The 10327-nt window shown below is 44.4% G+C and overlaps 1 protein-coding gene and 1 long non-coding RNA gene across 8 annotated transcripts in view; one reads left to right on the plus strand and one right to left on the minus strand.

The window, feature by feature from the left end:
- The window catches only part of RIPK1 (receptor interacting serine/threonine kinase 1), a 41224-nt gene extending 33855 nt beyond the window's left edge, over window positions 1–7369 (plus strand). For all 7 annotated transcript variants that reach the window (XM_019945101.3, XM_019945096.3, XM_019945097.3 and 4 more), the window contains 4 exons: window positions 825–915; window positions 1797–2360; window positions 3580–3732; window positions 5377–7369. In XM_019945101.3, the coding sequence (XP_019800660.2) occupies window positions 825–915; window positions 1797–2360; window positions 3580–3732; window positions 5377–5663 (1095 nt within the window). In that variant the 3' untranslated portion in view covers window positions 5664–7369. The remainder of the gene's footprint in view (window positions 1–824; window positions 916–1796; window positions 2361–3579; window positions 3733–5376) is intronic.
- Window positions 7269–9933, minus strand: LOC141279679 (uncharacterized). The gene is made up of 2 exons (XR_012334287.1): window positions 9794–9933; window positions 7269–9399 (listed from the first exon to the last, which is right to left on the minus strand). It is a non-coding gene; the product is annotated as an uncharacterized lncRNA (long non-coding RNA).
- Window positions 9934–10327: the final 394 nt, after the last annotated feature.

Below are 10327 nucleotides of genomic sequence, written 5' to 3' on the forward strand. Positions count from 1 at the left end.
GTTTCCCTACTCTGTGGGTTGTCTGTTCTCTCTCTTGATAGTGTCCTTTGATGTACAGAAGGTTTTAATTTTGATGTAGTCCAGTTACCTATTTTGTTGCCTGTGCTTTTGGTGTTATATCCAAGAAATCATTGTCAAATCAATGTCATGAAGCTTTTCTCCTATGTTTTCTTCTTATATAATTTTAGCTCTTAAGCTTAGGTCTTTGATCCATTTGAGGTAATTTTTATATATGTTTGTGTATGTTGAAAGGTAAGGATCTAACTTCATTCTTTCACATGTAGGTACCAGTGTTCCCCCACTGAATGGTCGTGGCCCTCTTGTCAAAAATCAATTGGCCAGGGACTTCCCTGGCGGTCCAGTGGTTAAGACTTGGTGTTTCCACTGCAGGGGGCAGGGGTTCCATCTCTGGTTGGGGATCCCGCATGCTGTACGGCAAAAGTAAATAAATAAATAATAAAAAATAAAAATAAAAAATCAATTGGCCATATATGCAAGGGTTTATTTCTGGGTTCATTATATTCCATTGGTCTGTATGTCTTTCCTTAGGCCAATACCACACTGTTTTGATTACTGTAGCTATGTAGTGAGTTTTGAAATCAGGAAGTGTGAGCTCTCCAACTTTGTTCTTTTTTAAGATTGTTTTGGCTATTTAGGGAAAAAAGTTTATTTTCTTAAAGAAGTATTTACTGCTTGTAAGAGCTATGTGAAATTTCTACCTTCTGAAAAATTCGTTCTTCCTTACAACAATTTTCTGGAATTTTTTGGCCAACCCAGTATTTTCTGCTGCTTACTAAAGTATGTCTTTATGTTCTTAATTCTAGAAAGAGTATCTGGGCCAAAATGAAATTGTAAAGAGAATGAAGTCTCTCCAAATTGGTTGCGTAGCAGTGTCTCCAAGCAGGTCAAATTCAGGTAACTTATACTGTGATTGAAAATCTATTTATTCACTTATTTGTTTGTTCATTCACTCACTGTACTGTCTAAAAGGCTATTTACAACTATATGAGAAACAGAAGAAGCTATAAAATATAACAGCTGGCTTAAAGGACTTTCTAATATATTCGGAGTTAAGGTACATATATTTGAAATATTAGGTAACAACATGTTCACCAAAATCATAAAGTATCCTGAACACAAGAGGCCTAATATATCTGATAGGGAGGAAGTGACAGCTCAGGGAAAATGACGGGAACCTATGTGGGAGCAAAGTCCTTGAGAAGGTCAGGGATGACTGGGTCCAGAGTACATGCAGAGAGGTTGGCCTCAGATTCAAGCAGGGATACTTTTTTCATTTAATAGAAGGGAAAGCAGAGTATAGGATATTGAAGCCACTTATCAGCTGTCTGTTCTGAGGCACATCACCTGACTTCTTGTAAGCCCCGTCCATCATTGTAGTAATAAGTGTTCCTACTCTTATAGGACTTCTAAAGAACAAAAGAATCCACGGAAGTGCTTAGCTCAGAACTGCTGCCATTCTTATTTTCCAGCCCTGCGTCACAACAAGGGGACACCTTCCCTGCTCCAACACAAGTCCTTTTCTTCCTTGGTCATTCCTACAACACCCACTTTTCTGCTGCTTGGTTATAACTTCTCTCGTGCTCTCACACTGCCAGGCAGGGACGGCTGCTTATTACCTGTGTAACTCACAGGAGGAAAAGCACCTGGTAAACGCTTTTTCTTTGTTCTCAGAGTTTTCAGTGTGTTACTCCAAGGTACAGATTCATGACTGTGCTCAGGTTTTTACTCTTAACGTTTCATGAAACTCTTTCTGACGCTGATTCATTTGTTTTCAGCCACAGAACAGCCCAGTTCGCTGCACAGTTCACGGGGATTTGGGCTGGGTCCTGTGGAGGACTCCTGGTTCGCTCCCTCCCCAGAGCAGCAGGAGGAGGACCTCCTGCTGCACAGTAAACTCCAGGAGGAGGCCAACTACCATCTTTATGGCAGCCGCATGGACAGGCATACGGAAGAGCAGCCCAGACAGAATGTGGCTGACAGGAGACAGGAAGAGAGGAGACGGCGGGTCTCCCATGACCCTTTTGCACAGCAGAGACCTTATGAGAATGCTCAGAACCCAGGGCTGAAAGGCCTTGCTTATTCCGGTGCAACCAATCATGGTAGTGCGGTACAGCAACCAGCAGGGCTAGCCAGCCAGCCCCAGTTACCACACTGGAGAAACGGATTGTGTACATCACTCGGTTTTGGAGCAAGACCAGTGGATCTGAGAACCGCAGGTCCAGGAGTTTGGGATGGGCCAAATCCAGGCCACATGCCAAGCCTGTATAAAACTCCAGTGCCTGAGACCAACCTACTGGGAAACACACCCACCATTCCATTCAGCTCCTTCCCATCAAGAGGTAAACAGGCCTTTCAGTCACACTGTTCTATTTTGTAACCTTTCCTGAAAGTAAAGCAGCCATTAGCTCTGTTGTAGACTATAAGTGAACAAAGGACAAGCTGTTTGGGGTCTTCAGCCACCAGACACACCTTGCCTTCTCGGAATAAGTCTCCATCAGACCACCTGGCCTAGGCTCTTGGTTTGGGTAGAAGTCAGTGCAGCTGCCCACAAGTGTCAGGCCACAGGTCTTTGCATCTAGTAGGCATCTTCCACTCTAACCCGAATCTCAGTAGCTCCTCTATGTCTGATCTCTGATGTAAGTGAAGGTATCTGCTTGTATTCTTCCGCTTGCTTGCTGTTTTCTGAAGGTAAGAAATAAATCTTGGATATTTTCACTTTTTATCTCATATAGGCCAAAGACTACCACTGGTGATGAAAACCACGTTGTTGGGCAACCATCACCACCATCCACCTCCAGAACTCTTTCTTCTTCCCAAACTGAAACTGTACCCATCAGACAATAACTCCCCATTCTCCTTCCTCCCAGCCCCTGGCAACCACCCTTCTACTTTCTGTCTCTATGAATTTGATGGCTCTAGGGACCTCATATAAGTGGAATCATATGGTGTTTGTCCTTCTGTGACTGGGTTATTCACTGAGCACAATGTCGTCAAGGTCCACCCATGTTACAGCCTGTGTCAGAATTTCCTTCTTTTCTAAGGCTGAATAGTATTCCATTGTATGGATGGACCACATTTTGTTTATCCATTCATCCGCTGTTGGACACTTGGGTGCCTTCCACTTTTTGGCAATTATGAATAATGCTATGAACATGGGTGTATAAATATCTGATTGAGACCCTGCTTTCAGTTCTTTGGGGTATATACCCGGTAGAATTGCTGGATTGTATGGTAATTCTATTTTTAATTTTTTGAGGAACCACCATACTGGTTACCACAGTGGCTGTACCATTTTATATTTCCACCAGCAGTGCATACGGGTTCCAATTGCTCCACAACTTTGCCAACACTTATTATTTTCTATACTTTTGATAGTTGCCATCCTAATGGATGTGAGATGATTCAGCCACCTTTTAAAGAAGAAAATTTCAAAGGGTGGCATAGGATAAATAATTTAACTTAAGCATTTGGAGTAAAACCCTGCCCCTTTACCACATAGTACTTTTTTCTCTTGCTTTCAGTCTAGATGTACTTACCTGTGTGTTTCTCTCTAATCAGATGAGTCTTTAAAATATGGCATATACAACTGTTCTGGCGTTCAGATTGGAAACAATAATTTTATGGAGATTGGCGGAATGAGTCCATTGGTACTGGACAGCACGTACATGAACTTGAAAGAAGACCCAGCTTCTAAGTACCGAGATATCTTTGGTAAGATGCCCTTGAAGGACCCATCTATAGTAACCTTGAACTGTCTTATCTAATATTTCACTAATTATTCTCTGTGAAAGTGCCCTATCTTTCCTCTCTAAAATAGCTCTGTAATTTCCATGTAATTGCTTTGTAACTTATTTATGTTTACTCTGGAGATAATTAGAATATCTAATTCATGGATTTGCTGTGAAAGTTAAACGAGTCAATATGAATAAAGAGCTTAGTACACTGCCTGGCACATTATAAGATATACAAGTGTTAAACACACCATCATCATCATCGCATCAGTATTAGTACCTAGACCTAGCAGCAGTAGCTCCCTCAGGTCCTCGTCCAAAGGGATTCTGTAAAAGGTAGAAGACTATGCCCTCAGCTGCACATGCATAATAAAATAAGAGGGCTTTCTCTTGTGGCGTTCCACCATGCAGCCTCATAACATTAATCCCAAAACGCAACCTGGGAAAAGCAGTCACGAGGCCAAAGCAATGTGATTTAAGAACCCAGCTTTCTAATTGACCCTAGGATGGGCAGTGTTTTTAAATCAAGGGCCAGGTAGTAAATGTTCTAGGCTTCACTGGTCCTGAGGTCTCTGTTGCAGCTACTCAGCTAACACTGTAGTACAGTAGCAGCCACAGACAGTATGTACACGAATGGGCGTCGCTGTGTTCTAATAAAACGGTTTACAAAAACAAGCAGCGGGCTGGATTTGGCCCGTGGGCCATAGTTTGACAATCCCTGGTCTAAGCCATTTGAAGGCTAGTCTTTAAAATCTAGAGCCGAAGTTCCTAATTTTGGGGGTGACAGGGGTACCTTTGAGAATCTGATGAAACCCAGCGTCCCTCTCCTGGCGAAGCGTTGACGGAATTTTGGACGCCTGGCGTCCAGTGGTGATGGCAGAAGCTGCGCTGTGGGGAGTCGGGGAAAATGAGGTATCTTTTTTCTCATATTCAGCTTACTGAGGTTGGACGAGGATCAAGAAATTGGGTTTGTTTGTGGTGTTTTGGTGGTTTTATACTTTTATTTTGCTTCATTTTATTATTTTTACGAAGGCCTGAGAGGAAGGAACAAGTAGAAAGAGAGAGGTTATGGCTGTAGGAGGAAAGAGGACAGCACTTGGGGTAGGGGAGGGATAAGTCCAAAAATACCTCATCCATTAAAAGACAAGGGAAGGCAGTGTAATGAAACCAGTTCGCAGCCGGTGGTCTCAGTTTCCTTGATTAAGTAAGAGGAAAGCAAACTGTTGGCTGAAGGGTATCCTGAGTTGAATGACCTTAACTCTGGCCAGATGTAAGTGGAAAATGCCCAAAAGGAACAAAAATGGTGTCTTCCCCCTTTACATCAGGAATGTGTGATATAAACAAGGGCTGTGGCTCAGGTTGTACACAACAGCCTAGTAACCAGAGGGGTTTCGCTCTCTAAGCCTCGGGCTGTGCCTCAGACCTGCACCTCCCGGGGCGGGGGAAGAGGTTCCTCCACATGGGCTGGCAGACAGGTAAAGTATCAACCGATGAGCCCACAACCATAGCATGAAGAAGTTATCTTTTTCACCGTCTCCTGGGACTCTTCACTTTATACAGGTCTTTGAAGCTAGACGTTCAAATGGCCATAGCTTGATGCCTTCTTCTCTTTTCTATTTGGCAGATAATACCACTAGTCTGACTGATAAACACCTGGACCCAGTCAGAGAAAATCTGGGCAGGCAGTGGAAAGACTGTGCCCGTAAGCTGGGCTTCTCCCAATCTCAGATTGATGAAATTGACCATGACTATGAGCGAGATGGACTAAAAGAAAAGGTTTACCAGATGCTCCAAAAGTGGCTGATGAGGGAAGGCAGCAAGGGGGCCACCGTGGGAAAGCTGGCCTTTGCGCTCTACCAGTGTTCCAGGCTAGACCTGCTGAGCCACCTGACACACAGCAGCCAGAACTAAGCCCACAGGGGCTCCTGCAGCAGGAGGCCCTCTCCTCACTAGGTGAGCGACCCACCGAAAGCCTGCTGCCTCAGAAGGTTCAGAATTCTTTCCTCACTGATGCGGGTTCTGTGCGTAAAAATCATTTCCTGCCTTTCATAGCTGGAGGATGGGAAAAGAAATCTACAGCAAACAACCCACTGCACAGGAAGACCTATTCATGGCCAAGGTCCAATCAAAACAGAAGCCTAATAGCGTTTTGAAAGGGAGAGAGATTCAAGGGAGATCATTTTCTTCCAGATTATTCCATAACCTTCAGTGATGCTGTTCATTCAGTTTCTTGACGTTTTGCTTGAGCAAGGAAAAAAAAATTAATATTTTAGAATATAAACTAAATCAGCTTTCTAATTCTGCACTGTCTTCTCTACATAGGCTCCTGTTGTAGCCGAAGCACTGTAAAATGCTGCATTCTCGTCAAATGGGATTTTTTTCTATCACAACCACAGTTCATTCCAAAATTATAGGGTCTCAACTTCAGGATCAAATTCTGTGTCAGTCACTACAGGCTTCAGGAGTTATATGCTATCTTCACTCTGTAAATTAACGGAAGCGATTTTAAGGAGTACAGACAAGGGGGGAAAAATAGAGAACAAAAACAGGAGACTTTCCCAGGCTCTCATTGCACAGAATTGCTACTAATTCTGACGAGTACAAAGGTTCTTTCCTAGCATTCTGACACTTCAGGTACTTTTCCAACCTGCGTGCCCTGGAGAGGGAGCAGGTGTGCTGGGAGTACTGATCGCTTCACCCCTGGCTACGGCTGGAGCCTCAGGGCAGATCAGTGTTGAGCAGCTTCCTCAGTTTATCCCAGGATACTGTAGAAATAATTTCATTTTTTCCTGTGAGCTAGGCTGTAAAAGGACAGGTTCCGAGTCTGCTAGCTGTGCCTGTAGCACTCAACCTTTCAAAGCCCGCTTGAAACCAAGAAGGAGTGAAGGCACTCGAGGGCTAGGAGACTGACGTGACCAGGCCACCCAGCATCACCGCCCGCCCTTTGCTCGGCAGAGCAGGTGTGCCACTGTGCTCAGCCCTCCCGGGAGGGAGGCACACAGGGTGTGGTAAGGCCATCTGGCTGCCAGAACAGATCCTAGTGTTTGGTGGGTTCATAACAGTACTGTTGGTTCTGATTCTAAATCTCCTCCAGTCAGTGGTACTGTAAAGCAGAATTTCTTCACCTTGGCACTATTGGCATCTTGGGCCACGTAGCTCTTTGTTGTGGAGGGCTGTCCCGTGCATCGTAGGGCATTTGGAAGCAACCCTGGCCTCTCCCTGTGAGATGCCAATAGTGCTTTTCTCCCCCTCCTCCCATCTCTAGTTGTGACAAACAGCAATGTCTCTGGACGTTTCCAGATGTTCCCTGGAGGGGCAAAACTGCCCTAGTTGAAGACAGCACTGCTATAAAGTAGTGAACCTGTTTTCCTATCCACACATATCCAGGCTCACTACTTGGTTGCCACACAGCATTGGATCACATGGCCCAAAAGGAAAACTGGAGGGGCAGACAGTCCCAGGCTTGCTGGAGGGGGCTGGATGATTTCTTTTCTAAATGCATCCCTTTTGCCTGTCTTCTAAATTCCAAAGAGGTTGCATGATCAATGTTCAGAGGCAAAAAGCGTAAGATATCTTTAATGGACTTTTTAAAATAAAATTTTGTACCTCAGATGTAAGCCATGTGTTTGTATAAATGAAACAGTTTGAGATTCTCCACTGTGACTTTACCACGTGGGTTGGCATTTCCTTTTCACCCCTGCTATTGGCAGGAGAGAGGAAGCTGCTGATAGAAGAGGAGCTTCTTGACATTGCATTTTGACTTTCAAGATGAAAAACGCACTGATCCGAGAGCCTGCGGCACTGCCGTCCTTCACACCTGGCTCAGAGGCCCTTCCTTCAGCCTCCACGCTCTAAAAACTGGGCTGAAAAGGGCCAAATTTATACCTGAGGAGTTTCAATACAAGGCCCAAGCACCACAAAAACACTAGTCTTGGGCAGAAACCAATTAAATGAGACGACATAGACTACAACTTGAGAAATAAGACTATGCATCTTGGCTCCGAAAAAGGTATTCAGACCCTAAGGTTGACACTGCTAAATAAGACCCGCTTCCAGGTCACGCATCGTGCTAAGGAGAGTCTCCACTTGATGCTATGGTCATGACCTTTGCTTTGGGTCCATAATATGAAGTTAGATCTTCAGCAACAAGGAGTTATTTCTCACAAAACATTTTAAATAGTATTTTGATGTACATTTTAATGTGTGGTGTTTATTTTTTTTAAGTTTTTCTAATTACAGTAGTCATGTAAATAAAAATAGGTATTTATATGGTCAAGGTTTTAGAAGCATCTGATTACAAGGAAATCACTGAAGGATTAGTTCTATGGTATAATCCAGGTACAGGGTTCTGAAATCAAGCAGGCTTAAATTCCCCTCTGCCGCTCTGGCTGTGTACCTGGGGCCTGCTTCCTAACTTCTCTTAGCCTCAGTTTCCTCATCTATAAATAGGGCAATAGTACATAAGGTTGATGTGAGGATTAAAAGAATGCATCACAAGGTGCCTGGCACAAAAATAGTAGTTATTTTTTAAATTAATTTTTATTGGCGTATAGTTGATTTACAATGTTGTGTTAGTTTCAGGTGTGCAGCAAAGTGAATCAGTTATACATATACATACATCCACTCTTTTTAAGATTCTTTTCCCATATAGGCCATTATAGAGTATTGAGTAGAGTTCCCTGTGCTGTACAGCAGGTCCTTATTAGTCATCTGTTTTACATATAGTAGTGTGTATATGTCAATCCCAATCTCCCGATTTATCCTTCCCCCCATTTTCCCCCAGTAACCATAAGATTGTTTTCTACATCTGTGACTCTAACAAATAGTAGTTATTTTTTAAACTGCACAGTAGTGTTATATACACAGAGCTACTTCTCAAGTGTGTACTTAAAAATTGTTACACCAATAGGCTAAACCTCAGCACTACCATTTTTGCTGACCAGTAGGATAACTGGTGTTAAAATTGTACAATTATTTTTAACCCTGATATTTCTGACAAGAGATCCCAATCAACATTTCAGGAAAACATAAGAAAATGTCGACCCCACCCAAGATTCTGAACGTCAAACAATAGTAGCTGGAATATTACATATTTCTCTTTCTTTCTGTGCAGGAAATTGATGTGATAGCTTTATGTTGAAAGAACATAAATATTTTAGCATAACCCATATTTAAGCCAAACCTGCCTTTACTGCTCAAGAAACTCCAATGGGCCAGTGAGGACACTGCAGGTAACAGAACTTTGCATGGCTGTAACACGTAGAAGCACTGTGCCTACAGGACTGTTACAGTGGAAGGGTGTCTGGGAGGAGAAATAACGTAACGTGCAAGGAAGCGGTTGGAATCTCCAATTCCAGCCAAGGCTAAGCAGCAGCCACGAATGTGCCAGGTATTTTCAGTTCAGGTAGGGCAGGAGAGTAGCCAGAATTAAAGGGTAGTTGTTTTTTCTCCCTACTGAATCTTCGATTGCAGCTAATGTTTATAACCTTTAAAGCTTGAATTGGTCTGAAGAGGAAAAAAAATTCCATAGTGGTGAAATACACATAAAATTTGCCATCTTAACCATCTTTATGTGCACAGCCTGTAACCTGCTGAGATCCCGGGCCTGGCGCTCTGCCCACCGAGGCCCCCTCCAGCCGCGCGGGTCCTGAGGGAGTGGGAGGGAGGGAAGGGGGAGCACAAGTAAAGGCCTGACCTCCGACCCGGCACCCCTGGGGGCGGCTGGGGGAGGGGAGGAGTTCCTACACCCAGCGGGACCCACCCACGGTTAGGGGTCCAGCAGCGAAGACAGCGAAGACGGGGGAGACATGGGGAGATGATGGGGGGGACACGAAGGAACGGGAGGGAACGCGGCCAGCGCTTTCCCTGTTCACTTAGGCCCCAGGGAGCCTGTTGGGCTCCCGGGCCTAATCCTCTGCCTTCGGAGCCTCCCTCCTGCCCCGCAGAGCCAAGGGCCCCCCCCCCGCAACCTCTACACTTCGAAACCCCATCCAAAGTGCTGTGCCTAAACCCCACCCACACACCCTCAGCCAGGGCCTTACCTCCAAACCCCGGAACTCCGCCCTCCAGACGCCCTCCCTTCCACAAGCTGCCTCTCCCCTTCTGCGCAGGTCCTAAGCAGAAGCCCTGCCCCACGCTTGAACATCGCCCCGCCTAGGCCCCACCCCACGCTCAAACGGCACCGCCCCCACAGCCGCCTAGGTCCCGCCCCACCTTAAGCCCCGCCCCTGCCTAAGTTCCACCCCACCACCTAAACTCCACCCCCATAGCCAAGGCTTTGTTTTCTTTTTCATTTTTCCTCTTTTCGATTGGAGTTCGGTTTTACCGTGTTGATTCATTGTTGTTAATTCTTTTATATTTTTCCTAATACTTTTATTTTTCTAATTTTATTTTATTCTTTATACTTCATTATTGTTCTCTCCTTTTGGCTTGTTCCCCACCCCCCATTTTTTTTCTTTTTTCTGTTGTGGCTTCATTTTACCTTGTTGTGGTAGCTTCAATTATAGCTTTATTTTTCCTAATATATATATTTTTAAATTTTATTTATTTTTATTTTTGGCTGCATTGGGTCTTCG

The sequence above is a fragment of the Tursiops truncatus genome, chromosome 10, assembly GCF_011762595.2.
Source record: "Tursiops truncatus isolate mTurTru1 chromosome 10, mTurTru1.mat.Y, whole genome shotgun sequence".
In the NCBI taxonomy this organism is placed as follows: Eukaryota; Metazoa; Chordata; class Mammalia; order Artiodactyla; family Delphinidae; genus Tursiops; species Tursiops truncatus.